General features: G+C 40.4%; 1 protein-coding gene across 1 annotated transcript in view; it reads right to left on the bottom strand.

The window, feature by feature from the left end:
- Window positions 1-11887: 11887 nt before the first annotated feature.
- Window positions 11888-16942, bottom strand: part of cetp (cholesteryl ester transfer protein, plasma) — a gene marked incomplete at both ends in the record, with an annotated part of 10991 nt that continues 5936 nt past the window's right edge. The window contains 7 exons of the mRNA XM_083762779.1: window positions 11888-11965; window positions 12291-12376; window positions 12878-12947; window positions 15138-15179; window positions 15542-15697; window positions 15912-15962; window positions 16698-16780. Coding sequence (XP_083618905.1) covers window positions 11888-11965; window positions 12291-12376; window positions 12878-12947; window positions 15138-15179; window positions 15542-15697; window positions 15912-15962; window positions 16698-16780 — 566 coding nt within the window. The remainder of the gene's footprint in view (window positions 11966-12290; window positions 12377-12877; window positions 12948-15137; window positions 15180-15541; window positions 15698-15911; window positions 15963-16697; window positions 16781-16942) is intronic.

Here is a 16942-nt window from a genome sequence, read left to right as displayed (position 1 = left end):
CCTCATTAACCCTGGAGTTCCTATAATGTCTTTAGGCAAATATTTCCTAACACTGACATTATCAGATTTACAAGCTCAGAAAATGTTACAACTGTGTTGTGAGCCTGTAGATTAACTTAAAACACCAGCCTTCCTCTCAGTGTCTTTGTCTATTGGGAGAAGAAATAATGCAAACCATTTTCTTCCAGTTAACAGAGAGCGAAAGGGAAATAAAATAGTCTTTTATTGTTCTGGTGGCTACAGTAGGTGGCAATGATATGAAAATAAAATGACTGTAACTCACACTCCGAATTCGTCTTGTGCACTGATCAAACATGGAGGATGGATGGATGGTGACGAGGTGGGTGCATAAGAGAGAGCAGAATGCAAAGTTGAGCGAGACAAAAAACAAACTAATTATGCATCTTGCTTCTAGGGTCATAATAGACAATAATGAAATGATAATTTGTTGACAAAAAGTAATTTTTAGCCCTTTATAAAATCAGAAAAAGATCTGATTTATACAAATTTGTAAAGTATTAATTACACAAATATCAATACTATGATTCTTTCTCTGTACACCCTTTTAAAAATCAATGTGCGATGATTTCCAGAGTGATGATGAAGTAACAAGTTAGGTGAGATGTTGTTTCCACATTTACCATTTGATGGTCACACTTTATGGATGCAAAGCTGTAAATTATATTTGTCAATTTGAGAGGAGAAACAGGGTGTTTAGATTAATCATTAATACATTATATTATATTATACATGATTCCTCTTTATGGAAAAAACGGAAGAAAAAAGACAGTTACATGGTTACATGGTTCCCCTCTGCATGGGGGGGGATGTAAAGAGATGAAGTATTTAAAATAACTGTGTGTAGTCAGTGTAAGTACTCAAATTGTTTAGTTAAATAAAAAATATCAATACTGCAATGTAGAAATACCACAGGTAAAAGTCCAGAATAAAAAATGTACTTCAAAATGGCGTCAAAATGCGAAAGTGCCCATGATGCAGAATGCCCCATTTCACAGGTTTCAAATGTATGGTATAACACCTTTTGAAAATGTACAAGTTCATAACGTGTCACTGACGATGTGATACGTAGTGAGCTTGTAGATTGGCTATTTTCAAATTGCCAAAGTTTATAGGGCTGAAATGGTTAAAGGGATATTTCACTTGAAAAAAGAACTTTTGGTCATTATCTACTCAGGCTTATGTTTGGAAAAGAATAAGGAGGCCAAAGAATAAAAAAGTATATTAAAAATGAATGAAAAAAGTAAATGAAAAAACACACCCCTCACGTATTAGGTGAGGGGCCTTGCTAAGCTTAACATCTCTGGGTGCTGAATGATAAGGAGACATCACAGAGGAAATAAATGGTTAACATCAAGCAATGAATATTCCTTTTCATGTTCATGTTTCATTGTTCAACCACCTCACAATACAGCAATAATTTTACTTATCAAGTAATGTAATTGCTATCTACGTATGATTCACGTTTACAATGTCTTACTCTTACTGTAAGTCTATTAGTTGTACTAGATTAGGACAATAAAATATCACCTTTGCTATTGTTGCATTATCCAAGCTATCTACACTATCGCTATATACACTGATAAGTAATTCCCAGCAGGAAGACTGCATGAAAGGGCATATTTGAAGAAGCTGAAACCCTGTAGTATAGTAGAGAAGTTATGTAATTTATTAAGTTATGTCTGTAATTGGGACCTTTTACTTAGAGATATGGGGAGGATTTACCTTTCCTGCCAAATGAAACCTACTGTACTACACTTACAGCTATAGCTGAAATTTCATAACTGCCAAATTACCAGTGCGCAATGATGTATTTATTTATCCTTGCACATTAAGGAGACGGTAAGCAATATCAATTATTCTATTTAAAATGGGTTTTTTTGTGGCTTTCGCCTTTATTTTATATTTTTTATGGAGGGACAGACAGTATAGGCTGACAGGAAATGGGGAGAGAGATGGGGGGGAAGACATGCAGTGAAGGCCGTCGGGATCGGGAGTCGAACCCGCGGCACACTGCAAGACTGGATTACTAGCCAAGGTGCCTGGACCACTGAGCCATGGCCCAGGCCCAATTATTCTACTTTATATAACAATATTGCCTGTGTGATGCTCTAATCCTTTCAGCCATTTGTCCATAGGAAAGATTCCTCAGTCTCTTTTAGTGTATATTTCTTTTTTTTAAAGCCATAAAGCAAAGAAATAAAAGGTGTATAGTACAATACAGTACTGTTGGAGACAGACAACTGAAGACTAAAACTGAGATGCGCATGGGGGCTTGTGGTTGTGGTGGGTGTTTTTGTTTTTTAACATGTTTTTTGAGTTTTATGAGTTTATGAGATTTCCAACCATAAGCCTCGACCTTTGGCAGCTGTAGCATCCTCCACAAACAATCATCAACACATCACAGCCGCACAGCAAAATCCTCAGTATCAATTTAAGCACTTTCATTGACAATGAAGGGAAAATTTGCGTCATCTTGTCCCCACACGTCTCATATTTGCCATCGACAATGAAAGCAGAAGTTAGGTCAAATGTCCGCAACACAAACGTTAAATGCCATTGACAATGAAGGGAAAATGTACGCCATCTTGTACCCAGACGTCTCATATTTGCCATCGACAATGAAAGGAGAAATTAGGTCAAATGTCCGCCAAATAAATTTGTGGCAACAGGCATTCAGATTGGCCAGTATGAGATGATGCATGATGATGTACGATGATAAGAGCGCCCCTCAGTTCACACGGGTGTGATTTTTTTATACTATACAAACTAATAAGACTTTGTGGAGCTCTAAGGTCTGTGTTTATTTTAAGCAATAAACATGTATGATGGTATTAGACAGTCAATTGCATTGAACAGAAATAAAAAGGAGGAACATAATTTATCTGCAAATAAAGCGTTCAGAGGTTTAGGTTTAGGTTCCCAAACATTTTAGTTCAAGACCCAAAATAAGAGAAATTAGACGTTTGCCCAGGACCCAAACTAGTGAAAATTCTACACTCTGGATGAATCTTGAGCCTGCCTGCTTGCTCAAGGGATACATTGAATCTTGACCATACAGATTGGACAAAATTACATTATATTAATTTTAATTAATTTTATATTAAGTTACATACTGTAGTGCTGCTTTAAACCTTTTTAAACGTATCTTTAAATTGGAAATAATTAGATTTCTTCGTTTTATTTATGAAATACTTGGAAAATGATGTAATTGTTAAAGAGGAAAAGTTGTGATTTTTTTGAGAGGCGCTAGCCCTTTCCTAGCTATAGGATGTATTTAGCATTTTAATTATGGATATTAAACAATAAATAGTAGGCTATTCATTTATTTTTATTGTTTACTGTAAGATACAGAAATTAGATATTTACTCGTCGTCCTGAGGCACAAATGAGTCCCGGCCCAGCGTTTGGGAAACGGTGATCTAGATGGTGAACGGGACATTATCAGATGGTGAGGTCATTGAACTAAAAGACAACAGGGGTCAAAAAAGCTGTCTCTTTTCCCGTCTTATCTCTCCCTGTCTTATCTCCATGTCAACTGTAAAACTGGGTGTAAACCGGTCAATTGCGGTCTCTTTCAAGACAAGCAGCCCCAAAATTATGGCTCAAGAAAGGATCAACCTTTTTTTTGAGGGGCGCCCCTCCTATATACAGGTTTAATGTTTGTTTTTAGTTCAATGTTTGTTTTAAAAACGCCATTGACAATGAAGGGAAAATGTACGTCATAATGTCCCTCAGTAGTCATATTGTCTCTTTATTGTTAATGGCATTAATGGCGTTTGTGTTGGCACCGTTTGTTTCACATCACCATTACATCAACTAATCAACATGAGTTAGACTTTAATATATTAGCGCCCCTCACTTCACACGGGTGTGATTACATTTTTTATCCCACGATTTTGCAACCCGTTTTTTCACCCAGTGTCAATTATCTAATGTAATCCTGGGCACTACACTTCCTCTGCCAACCTGGGGGGACAGCGGACTGACCTCATGCTTCCTTCTATACATGAGGAGTCCAATCTGCTTCTTCTCACCTGACAGGGGAGAGTTTCCCCGGGAGACGAGATTACTGCATGTTTTTTGTGAGGGTATACCGTATACCTACCCTAGGGGACACAGGGAGAACATGCAAACTGCACACAGAAAGGCCCTTTCACCAACCCCCGCCTTGGGTATGGGCACTGATGACGCGGAGGAGAGAACACGCCCCCAGCACCCATAGCATCCCCAGCGAGAATCGAACCCAGGACCTTCTAGCTGTGAGGCAACAGCACTACCGACTTCACTGTGCCACTGACCCTTCACCGACGTGCCGTAACACAATATGCTCGCCCAGCTGGTTCCTCACCCTATTCCCAGGCTTCACTATACTGTACAATGTGTACATCCAGCCAGAATGGATGATAATGTTCCATTTTTACTGCCTTTATCTAAACAGAATTGCTTTTTATAAATCATGTAGCCTATAAAGCCTAATTTACCGTATGTTCTGACGTATTTATTGTTTAGTATGAGATCCATATTAGCTTTTGCAAAAAAAAGTTAATATTCCTGGGGTCTGAACTATAACTATACTATAACGTTACCATACTGAAACAAACTTGAGTTTCTGGCAAAGAAAAGGAAGGATTACTTACTACCACATGACATTTTAAGTTCACGGTCAAGTTTGTTAATAGTTGACCATGAACTAGTTGTGTTTTACAACAGCATTTGTGATGTCATCATTGTACATTAGCTATACTCACGTGTAAGGAAACAAAAAAGATAACGTGCAAGGAGGAAAATTATGATAAGAAAATACTAAATCCATTCTCTTAAAAATCCATACAATCACAACAAAGTCCCCCAGTCCTGTCAAGAAGTGCAGTCATGTGCTCCGATATGTGGCCCAATAAGCCGTTAGCTATACTTCTCCACACAGCAGATCCACAATGGACTAATTCAGGGCATAAAATGAGCAACACTGAGAGCAGGAACCAGCAACAATAACAGTAATGTTACAGTTACACAATAAGTAGTCAAACTAGAAAGAGTGCTATTCTAGTGCCAAGCCAAGCGTGTGTTAGGGGATTTCTAGACTATTCGGTGATATGTTAAGATTCATAGTATACATTGTGTATCATGTATTTGAGTAAATACTCATATGTTATTATTAGACAGATGAACATAGATCATCACTAATCATCATATCATATAGATCATCACTGTCTCGCTTGAAATGCTTGATGATTTGACATTGATGAATGCAACATGATTCAACGTTGCATTCAACTGTGATTCAAATAGAGATGAGAGGACAGATTGGACATATTTGGTCTGCAACATGAATTCTGATGATGGAGGCAGGATGAGAGACTTTGTGAGTGTCTGCTTGATAGGGACGGTATGTAAGCGCCCAGGAATTACATGGGAGCAGCTTGTTTTTCCTGCTTCCTCCGCCTTCCTCTTGCTCACGAGAGATTCCATCATTCTAAATAAATCTAACTGAAAGACACTTCCTTATATTAAGTGCTGGCGTCATTGTGCTTTCACACAATAAGTAGTGACATGAAGTTTGAGATGGTGACAGCCGGGGCAATGGTTGTAAATCTCTTTCTTTCTTTTTACAATTTTGCTCAACTTGATTTGTTAAATAATGGCTGTTGTCAAATTAATGCATCAGAGCTGGTTTACTCATGTTTCTGATGCTTTCAATTCAATTCAAATTAGCTTTATTGGCATTACAATGCTAAAGCAAGTGTCAAAACAGTTGAAAATGGGCAATGAATATAGAGTTGGGGGTACAGCAAATTTCATATTGCATCGTTATTTACATATTAGTAAGTTTAAGAGTCTAACCTAATGCTTATATATGTAACTGGCTGGTAATCCAGTATGCCCGCCGCAGGTTCGACTCCCGATCCCGACGGCCTTTACTGCATGTCAGTTGTCACCCCCCCCCCCCCCATCTCTCTCCCCATTTCCTGTCAGCCTACTGTCTATCCCTCCATAAAAAATATAAAATAAAGGCGAAAGCCACAAAAAGAGTGGTCTGCTGGAGGGTGGAATTATAGCAATAATCAGGCAAGTCATGATCAGGATTTGCTCCAGAACGATCAACTGGGTCTACTTGGATTCCATTTGGACCATCAAGTTGAGGGGGTCAAAGAAAGCTGATTGGCCACCGATCCTCTCCCTTTCATAGCAACAGCAAAAGCGGCTAAAGTAGCTTTCTCCTGAATGAGCGCCCCACTGTGAGACGTGCTTGGCCGCCAGTTGATTGACAGAGGACTGTAGAGCAGGGTTGCACAGCACCACCGTCTGGACATGGCTGAACACAACACTCATGCTGAACACAACACTGGTCATCTTATAACAGCCAGCATAAATTTCACCTCCATAAAGTACAGAACAAGCTGTTTCTGTGCCTCTTGTTCTCTTCCACAGAGGATGGATGGGTGCAGCAAGTCTTTTGCAAGTAGCGTGTCAGCAAGAGACGCTAAAGCAAAAATGATTTTCCCTGCCTATCACTACCTATTTATTTCATTTTCCAATTTGTGTATTTTAATTTTGTGTATTTGGATTTGATGTATTTTACAAAAAGTTAAAGATGTATTAGTGTGGTTGCAGTAAGCAAACAAGCTATAGTAATTGTCCGACTCTATTCCAGATACTTTTTTTGAAGGACACTCCCCATAACGATGATTAGATTGGCTGAGGACTTAAAAAGTGAAGATAAAAAGTGAGGACGCCAAAAGTGATTGGCCGGAATGTGATGATGTATGACGATAAGAGCGCCCCTCACTTCACACAAGTGTGATTCTTGAGTTCTTGATTCTTGATTCCTATATCCATTAGTCCATTAGTGTAGATTTTCGTGTAGATCTTCGTCTTACACAAACATTAAATTCCCATTGACAATGGATGGAAAATTTACATTATGATGATCATACTGTACTTAGCGAGCTGCTCGAGGGAAATTGCAACCACACTTGCAATTCCCCAGAATTGCAGCTTCATTGTCATACAAAAACAACAAGGTGGCCATGTTGGAGTGGTGGCTAGTGGGGTCCCTCATAACTCCAAGAAACAACTTATGTTGTACCTCATGGTCTCAGTCAGACAGGCCGCACGGCAGCCTTGGGTTTGGACACTTTCACGGTGGCCTCTGCGGCCTTCAACGCCTGGGCTTTGACGTGAGGCTTCATGGCTGCGCGCACTGCACTGGCACAGATGGAAGAGAAGCGGATGTAGCTCAGGCCGGCTCGTCTCCAGTAGGCAACCATCTCTCCTGTGTTGTAGCTTTGAGGACGGTGCAAGTGTGCACAACACCACCTTACATATAGGCACACAGTTGCCTAAAAACACCGATTTGTGCAGCCGTGTCCTGAATTTGGCGTACTAAATGGTAAATGGAGCTTATCCAAGGCGCTTTACATAGATTGTGCATCAATTCACCCATTCACACACACATTCATACACCGATGGCGGCAGAAACCATGCAAGGCACTAGCCAGCACATCAGGAGCAATTAGGGGTTCAGAGTCTTGCTCAAGGACACTTCGACACTAACTCTGGGGGAGCCCGTTGCCGCTCTACCCCTGAGCACCGCCGCCCCACTAGACCGGTACCCGGCTGTAGAGCACGGAGTCTGTAACGATGGAAGTTGGAGATCCATGCCCCACCCAGCTATGCAATACCATACCTGTGTCAGAGTATCCGTTTCACCCATCTGTCTGTGTCCCTTACTCCCTTTTATGCCCATATATGGAGATTTCTGTATCCGTCTCTCTGTGTCCCTTTATATGGAGTTCTGTGTCAGGCATGCCCAAATATGGAGTGTAGTGATGTCAGAAAAGAGCAGCTCCATATATGGAGCTTGGGCAGCTAATACAAATTATTTATATTGCTTTGATGCTCATATTAATCTTAGGAAGTATTAAGTTGTTTTTATTAGCATGTGCATTCCATACATTCCATATAGGGCTAAACCATATGGGCATATTAGCCGCAATTTGCAACTCTAGATTTTATTATAATGGGATGAATCCATACCCTCCATTGACTCCCCACTCATCCAATTTGGTTTGCGATCTGCTTGTCTTAAACGACGTTAAACTCACCAACATTGCAGCTGTAGTCCAAGCTTGAATTATCCTCTTTCAATCTGCCGAGCTTGTTTTTCATAAAAATCCACCGTAGAGATGTTATGAGCTATAGCCTACTTTCTGTCAAGAAGTTCTGTGCAGGTGATTATTTTTCTAAGTGCTGGAGTTTGGAAGCACTCGTCGTATGTCACTGAACGGCCCTGCATACCACCTGTTTCGAATTTGCACATAATGCAGGAGGCAGCAGCGCGACCCATTAACAAAAACGAGTGCTTCCAAACTGCAACACTTAGAAAAAGAATAACCTGCAGACAAGGATGTCTTGACAGAAAGTAGCTCATAACATCTCTACGGTGGATTTTTATGAAAAACAAGCTCGGCAGATTGAAAGAGGATAATTCAAGCTTGGACTACAGCTGTAATGTTGGTGAGTTTAACGTTGTTTAAGACAAGCAGATCGCAAACCAAATTGGATGAGTGGGGAGTCAATGGGGAGGGTATTGCAACTCTAGATTCATCCCATTATTAAAAAATCTAGCGTTGCAAATTGCGGCTAATGGGCATATGACATCATCAACTTTGGAAAGGAGCCGTTCCTAACTGGTTCCATGGTGGATCTGGTTCCTCCTCCGGATCCCACACCATATAATATGTCACCCTGAGAGAAATGCATTTTATATATACTAATCTTCCCTGCTGTCATTATGTGGTTATTCTGGCATTTAAAACGTGGACATTCTTACCAATACCTGCAAACATTTCTTTGTTAAATGATCCATGCTTTCAAAACAACATTTCAAAGAGTTCTATAATATGGGAATAAAAAGGGATAGGCCTACACAGGAAGACCAATCTGGTAACCCAAGTCAGAATGAAAAAATCAAGTTGGAGTACGTGCTACTATGATTCCCCATATGGTACTGTACTGTACAAAGGGATGTCAAGTCAGCATTCTGATGGAAATACAGCTGTGATTATGAACACTTGCGTTAAATTAACACCAAATTATTTGGCTCAACATGTCTTAATAGTCACTTGAATATTATTTAAATTGTAGCTCATGCACACGCACGCGCACAGACACACACACACACACACACACACACGGCTAAGTGGCTATAACAATCCTATCCATGGTCCCAGCCTTTCAAATAGCTTGACAGTAGCATCGGTACCCTGAGGGTTTTATTTTCGTTCGAGCTTAATTGCTTGACAGTGACTTACCCGCCTGCGCCTGGTCACTGTCTGCAGCAAACTCTTGAAGAGCCGAATCAGCCGATTGTTTGGTAGAGTTGATCACAACAGAAACAAACTGCCAAGAGAGTATGCAATTTGCAGATGCACATTTTTCTCTTCGCAGATGAGTGAGGCTTTCAACCGGGAGTCGGGACCCTAGGTCGGGACATCCCCTCGATCATCTCATCTAAGTGGCAAAACAAAACAGCAACATTGAGCAGCAGCATGGAGGATTAGAGTTTGGAAGCGCTCGTTAATGTAAGGACTCAGGCGTGGGCTTGTCGTCATGTGAGAAGACCGACACAAGAGGTGCCAGGACAGTCACTGATAAATTCACATGATTCATGAACTTGAAAGCAAATTATAACATGTTCTCTGTCTAGTGTCTATGTTAGTTAACTGCAGAATTTATTCTCTTAAATATGAGCTTTTGGCAGAACCTTTTCCATCAGATCTTTTTTTAAATATTGTTTTAGGCTCCATAGTTTCCCTCCCAAACTATAGCTCTGGTCTCAGGGTCTGGCAGACCTACCATAGTGCATTATATAATTTATTGCGAACGCAGTGATTGCGGACGCACTGAGCACTAACTATGAGACCCTGCAGATCATGTCTGTGTGTGTGTCTGTCCCGCTGTTACACCACCCACCCGCCACCAGAGGGCGCAGCTGTATCACACAAAACACACACCCGCACGCACTCACACACACACACACACACGCACGCACGCACGCACTAACACACACACACAACTTAACTTAAAAAAAACTTAACTTAAAAAAAAAATCTTAAAAACTTAAAAAAACACAAAAAAACGTAACTTAAAAAAAAACTTTAAAAACACTTAACTTCAAAAAAGAATCTTAAAAAAACACAAAAAAGAGAACTAAAAAAGTATGTAATTTATTCTAATTGTTGTTATTGCCATTTACGAGCTGCGTTCGCTTCCCACGTTTGCGCGTCTTACTTGTATGGAACATATGCTGCAGTACAGTACGCCTATGTCCTCTCGTTGCTGTCAGCTGGAATGTCCATAACTGTTGCTTTTCAGCCATTTCAAAGAGATATTGAGATATTTGTGTTACGTTTGTGTGACACTGTAGAACGGCTGAATTTATGGAAAAAAATCAAATAAAAAGCAAGACAAAAAATATAATAATAATATGGAGATAGGTTTCTGCCGGCAGGAGCATCCTTTGTTACCGTATGATGTCATAGAGTAGTAGTTTAATTAAAATATAATATCTCTCGTACTGTATGTGTGTGTCAGTGTGTGTGTGTGTGTGTGTGTGTGTGTGTGTGTGTGTGTGTGTGTGCGCGCGTGCACATGCGTGCGTGCACATGCGTGCGTGCGTGCGAGAGAGAGGACACTCACTCTGCCTTTAAATTAAAGATACAAAAAGTTTACTAAATTTTTTATGAATCTTAAGTTAATTGTTAAATTACTGTCTCTTCTAATCTGTACGAATAGCCTATACAATTATGTAAACAAGATTATACCTAGAATGTGTATGCACGCCATTTGCACTGAAACTGTATTTTCCATGATGAGGCCTACAGTATAATGGCCTACATAATATTCATGTCATGTTCTTTTTGAAGAAAAAATCACACACGTGTGAACTGAGTGGTGCAATTCCCCCCCCCCCCCCCCCCCCCCCCCCTCTCTCTCTCTCTCTCTCTCTCTCTCTCTCTCTCTCTCTCATTAGAGTCACTACCCCTCTCACTGTTTCTGGCGCCCCCTACTGCTATTATTAAGTCACATACTCGTGCTTAAACAGACAGACAGACAGACACACACACAAACAAACAAACACACAGACACACACACAAACAAACAGGTACGAGGACATTGCAAGCTGGTTGTAGGAGTGGTTTGCACCACTCAAAAAAAAGGACAAACTAGAACCTCATATTGTTTATACAGTATCTACAAACATTTTACAGGAACTCGCATCTCAGATGTGATTAATCACAAATAAATGCACCATAAACCAACCACATATCTATATCTAAACTATTTACACAATAAATCACTAATCTTTTTTTTTACCATCCATGCCAGTGGTTCTCAACCTGTGGGTCGGGACCCCACATTATTTTGGCGGGGTCCTCAGAAGACAGTAATAGTAGCAACTTAAATGGCAGCATCCGTTGCAACGTGCTGTGAGCTTGTCGATAGGCTATTTTCAGAGAAAGCTCTGCCCACTATAACAGAAAACAGAAAATACACTAGCATAGAGCCATGAGGGACTCCGGTTAATCATACAGTATGGGGCTTAAGTGGTTAAGATATTTTAATACCTCATGAGAGGAAAATGTTGTGAAAATACACTACAAGCTCACAACACCTCGAAACACCTACACAACACCTACAATATACAATTCCAAGTGCTTGTCAGAGTGTGTGTAGGAAGGGGGGGGGGGGTCCTACATGTACACAATGACCAAACCTTTAACATCAAACTTGTAAAAAGTATAGGGTTGAAGTGGTTCAAGTGTATTGTAGGCTTCATCAGCATACAAAAACCAATTATCGGTCACTGAAGTGCCTGCTTTAAGAATTCAATCAGGAGATGATGAGGGAAACCAAAGTCCATCTGGATCACCACAAACCCCTACAGAGAGAGAGAGAGAGAGAGTGAGAGAGATCGGCACAGAGACAGAGAGAGGGATGTTGAGCACTATGTATTTTGAATACATTTTAATGAATACATTTACATTTTCTACAATCTGTATGGTAGACTGGTAGAGTAATACAATATGACTTGTACAATTGGGGTGATTGTATTTGGGTAGCATTGTATGTAGCACGCAGGCATGCAGCTCTGGTAAAAATGTCAGCACTTGCACAGGAAACCATTTTCAAATCCAGGGTAGAAGAGGAAAGTTACATATACTGTTGGCGTGAGAGAGTATGTATGAAGGTCTATCTATACTTACATCCCGATGAAGTACTTCTGGGTTATAGATATCAAATAGGTTGGTTCCCTGTTGGTCCAAAAGTCTGGTCAGCTCTGGACCCAGCACTAGAAAAGACCATAACATTGCTGTCGGTGAGAAACCTCATCTCCATATTTATTTTTATGTTTTTCATAAATTAATGCCATACATCATACAAGGGTGTTGTACAAAAGTAGTGAAAATAGCCGATCTGCAAGCTCACAATGTGGAGTATGTATCGCGTGCTGAACTAGTAGATATATATATATTTTTTAAACGAGTTGGACATAAAACATTTCTACCTGACAGCAACGATAAACTATACATACCAGTAGCATACACCAACAGGGCATGAGAGAGATAGGCTATGTAAAACACAATATGAGATGAGATGAGATGAGATTCAATTTATTGTCAATGTACAGTACAAGTACAGTACAGCAAAAGGTATTTTCACATCTCACCAAACAGTAAAAAGTGATACAAGACCACAACATCTGATTTTCTGGGGTAAGTATATAGCTATTCAAACTCCCTTCATCCTACCTTATATGTGTTGTTTGTGTCTGTATGTGTCAGTGTCTTACCAGATAGGACTTTAGGAATGCCTATCATCTTCACAGCATCTCTTATGTACTGCCTCTGAGTCTCATCCAACTACAGGGAAGAAGAGTGGAAAAAGGTGAGGATGTTTGATAAAGGATGAGTGAGAATGAGAGAATAGGTGATATTGTTAACTTTGGTCGAGTGTGACTGTGAAATTTCAATGAAACAGTTCACATCAATTAAGAAAAAGAGGAATAAACCATCTCACCTGATAAACCTCATCATCTGATGACAGGTTTGCTTGAAGTATCAATATTCTAGGTAGGAAAGAAATTAGAATAATAAACCAATGCACAGCACATGCAAAGGATCTGTCAAGATGGATATAATTGCTGTAGAGATTTTTATCAAATAATACACCATAGTTTAACCTGTGATAGTGATGCAATTTTACGGAATGAGAAAAAAGGAAGATAATGCATTGGTAACTCTGACTTTTGGAAATGACAAATCAATCATGAATAGAATAATAGGATGCCTTTATTGGCATTGCACACTGCACTGAATCCCTTGAAGAAAAGATGAATATGACATTGCACTAGCTGTAATTGTAACTAGCTGCCAGAATATTATTGCTCATATTATTACATATTCAAAAGATATTATTGCACAGCCTCAAAAATTATTTATCAGAGTTCAGTCAATATTCTGGAAGTGTGGGTGTTAATACTCCTACAGCGCCCTCAAGTTGTCATCAGACTGAAAGGCATGGTTGATCGAGATGTGTCCTTGATGACTGATGATGATGATGGCTGAGTGAGTGTGTTTCTTGGACTATTTTCTGGTTATGTCCCTTGATACACATGAGATGGTAAAAATGCAACAACGAAAAAGGAGGGATGTCCGCACACTGAATTGTAGCTCCCAGGAAAATTCTTTATTTGTAACAACGTTTCAACCACTGTGGGTCTTCGTCGAAACGTGGTCGAAACGTGGGAGCTACAATTCAGTGTGCGGACATCCCTCCTTTTTCATTGTCCGTATTTTTGACCAGCACCTGTAGAATTTCTGGAGATGTGCGTGCTTCCTGTCGTATCCTATCAAAAATTCAACAACACCATCACATGATGTATAAAAGAGGGCTTAAGTGATAAACGTATTAGATCGACACTCATCCTACTATACATGCCACGTCTCTGTCTGTCTGTCTGTCTGCGTACTTGTGTGTGTGTACGGTTGTAATGCACGTAACTCGAGAACCGTTTGACCCACTGACTTCACATTCGACACACGAGTTGCACACCCCCGCAGGGAGTGCAGTGCCAGGTATCGAGTTGGTCGGACCCACGGTTCTTCAGAACCACCACAAAAGGCTCTGGTCAGGCTCTGCCAGTGGGCCTAATGAGGCCAACTCCTTTCACCTGGGCACGGCTCTGCCAGTGGGCCTAAAGGCTCATACATACTCCAGTTTTTGGTGATAGGTTATCACTGCGGTGTAGTTTTTAAAGGGTTGGAAAACTACACCATTACATCAGTCGCGGTGATGATCAGCTATCACCGCGGACACAGACCCATCTCTCTGTTTTTACTATCAGACAAGTATTTTCACTCTGGAGCTATCACCCCGTTCACTGATTGGCGGGGTCAATCCTTAAGGACATCACCCCGAGTATGATGGCCTCAACTCTTATCACCGTTCTAGGTGATAAGCTATCACCTAAAACGGTGATAACCTATCACCAAAAACTGGAGTATCAGTATGTATGAGCCTTAATGAGGCCAACTCCTTTCACCTGTGCAATTTCCAGCCTCTGCCTCAGCCAATTGACTCTCAACCAATCAGGCTCTGCCAGCCCAGTGGGCCGAATTGATTTCCAAGTACACTTTTCAGTTTGCAGTCTTCACACACAGGCACACAGGCACATGCATACACAGATCTCCATGTGGGACACGGCTGACAGTTAAAACGGGTGCTATGACAACGAATATCATTAGGTTTCCAAGTTGCATCGTTCCCAAGTAGGCCGGTGGCCGACTGTGACGGGCACGTACAGGTCTAGTAATGATAATGCTTAATTAACTATAAGCATTACTATTAGGCAAAACTACTACTGTATATCTGTGCAGAATGAGAAGGTTTTATTTGCAGTACTACATTTCTTAGCTGACTTGATCTTGGATTTATTTTGGAATGCTCAATATGACTCTATGATCTCTATTCTTCAATTTATGTCTGTGAACCTAAAAGGCACAGAGAATGAGAAGAGTGTCTTACTCTGTGGTGTTACCATGAAGAAAGACCTTCTTGTCGACATAGGAGACTGTCACCGCAACCTCCAGCTCCTAGACGAGCAGGAAAAGCAAAGATACATCAGTTACACACATAAATAAAACACATCACATACAGTACATTATGGCCATTTAAATCTCTACTAAGAGAATGTAAACTTAACCCATTTTGGGCGGGAACCCAAAGCTATTGAAAAATAGCTATTTTTGAAAAATCGTGAAAATATTTATTTCAGAAAACTGGAGGATTTAGAACTTTTTTTAATTTCGAGGTCAGGCCTAAATGGGTTAATATGCTATAAAAGTAGTACGACAGTGATTATTTCATATTCCACATACATTATGCAGATTGAGGGTGGCAATAAGCCAGAGGTTAAACAAGGAGTTCTAATTCAGCATGAACACTGCTGTCTGACCGTTTGAAAGAAGAGTCTTGGTGAGGTGCTGTCATTTCCACAGAAGAGCTCTCCAGAGGCCTGTGCTCGGACACTCGTACCCAGAGCAGAAGACTTTAGATGGGGAACTGATGAACTCCACACCCTTAGCTCTGAAGAGCCTGGATCCAACAGACACTGACACACACACACACACACACGCACGCACACACGCACGCACGCACGCACGCACGCATATACAGTACACACTCAGTTAATATAACCCCAAACCATATTATAAAACATACTGTGTGTGTGTGTGCGTGCGTGCGTGCGTGCGTGCATGCATGCGTGCGTGCGCGTGTGTGCTGTGCATGTGCGCACGCGTGTTGGAATTGACTTTCCATATTACCTGACTCATGAATTCAGGCATGGCAGTGGCTGATGTAGTCTGGAGAAGTTCCTGAAATGATATAAATCAACATAAAGTGAACAACGAAAGCACAAGCAGACAAGCAAAGCATTTGTAAAGTACAGCAAAGCATTACTTTGCTGTACTTTATGATTACAAATAATATAATACGGTATCTGACCAAAAGCAGTGGCTAAACTGATTTGTGACAACATTTAGTTGCCAGAAGGTTAAAACTGAACACCATGGTTGAAAGAGACTTGACCCATGTTCAAACTATTTTATATTAAACAATCTGCTGGTGTCAAATAATAAATGGAGCAACATCAAGACAAATATGGAAAATATAAAACTTAACATTCCTGTCCTAAATGCTGTGGCAGCATTTCTTAACCACATGAAATCTAGCGTCCACATTCTGGGCATGACATAGGAAAACATTAGAGAAAAATAGCAGATCTACAAGCTCAGTCAATGAGTCAGTCTAAAGTGTCTCTGAGCAAGACACTAAAAACAAAATAATTAAAGTGATGGTTAACAAAGTATATTGGTTGAACGACTTAAATAATCAGTTGCTCTATAGCATCAGAGCTTTATACTAGGTCCACTAGTATTTTCCTCACACGACGACACCTGCAGGTCTCTTTCCCCCGAAATAGCCAATCTACAAGCTCACAACGTGTCGTGTTGCAATGTGTTGTGAGATTATACTGTAGATTTGCTATTTTCGTCGAACATTCCAGACGGGGAATGCTATGTGGTTACATGGTAAAGTATTGTACTAACTTTGAGTACGTCTGCTCCTGAGACGGTGAGATGGAAGCGACCATCTTGGTGTGCAGCAGTAACCATGGGGTTCAAAAGCTGATCTGAGGTCAAAACAGGTTAGAGTTTAGGTTACTGAGCAGATACTCACATTCTATTTGTATGCATCTCTGCACAAATCACCTCATGATTTTAGATGGTAGTAAGCTATTATTATAAGTAAAACTAGGAATTTTTGCTTGAGTGAGGAAGACCAGTTTGGTTGA

This window comes from Protomyctophum parallelum (genome assembly GCF_964188405.1).
Source record: "Protomyctophum parallelum genome assembly, chromosome: 4".
NCBI lineage: Eukaryota > Metazoa > Chordata > Actinopteri > Myctophiformes > Myctophidae > Protomyctophum > Protomyctophum parallelum.
Note: the sequence above shows the minus strand (reverse complement) of the source record. Positions and strands in the feature narration are given on the sequence as shown.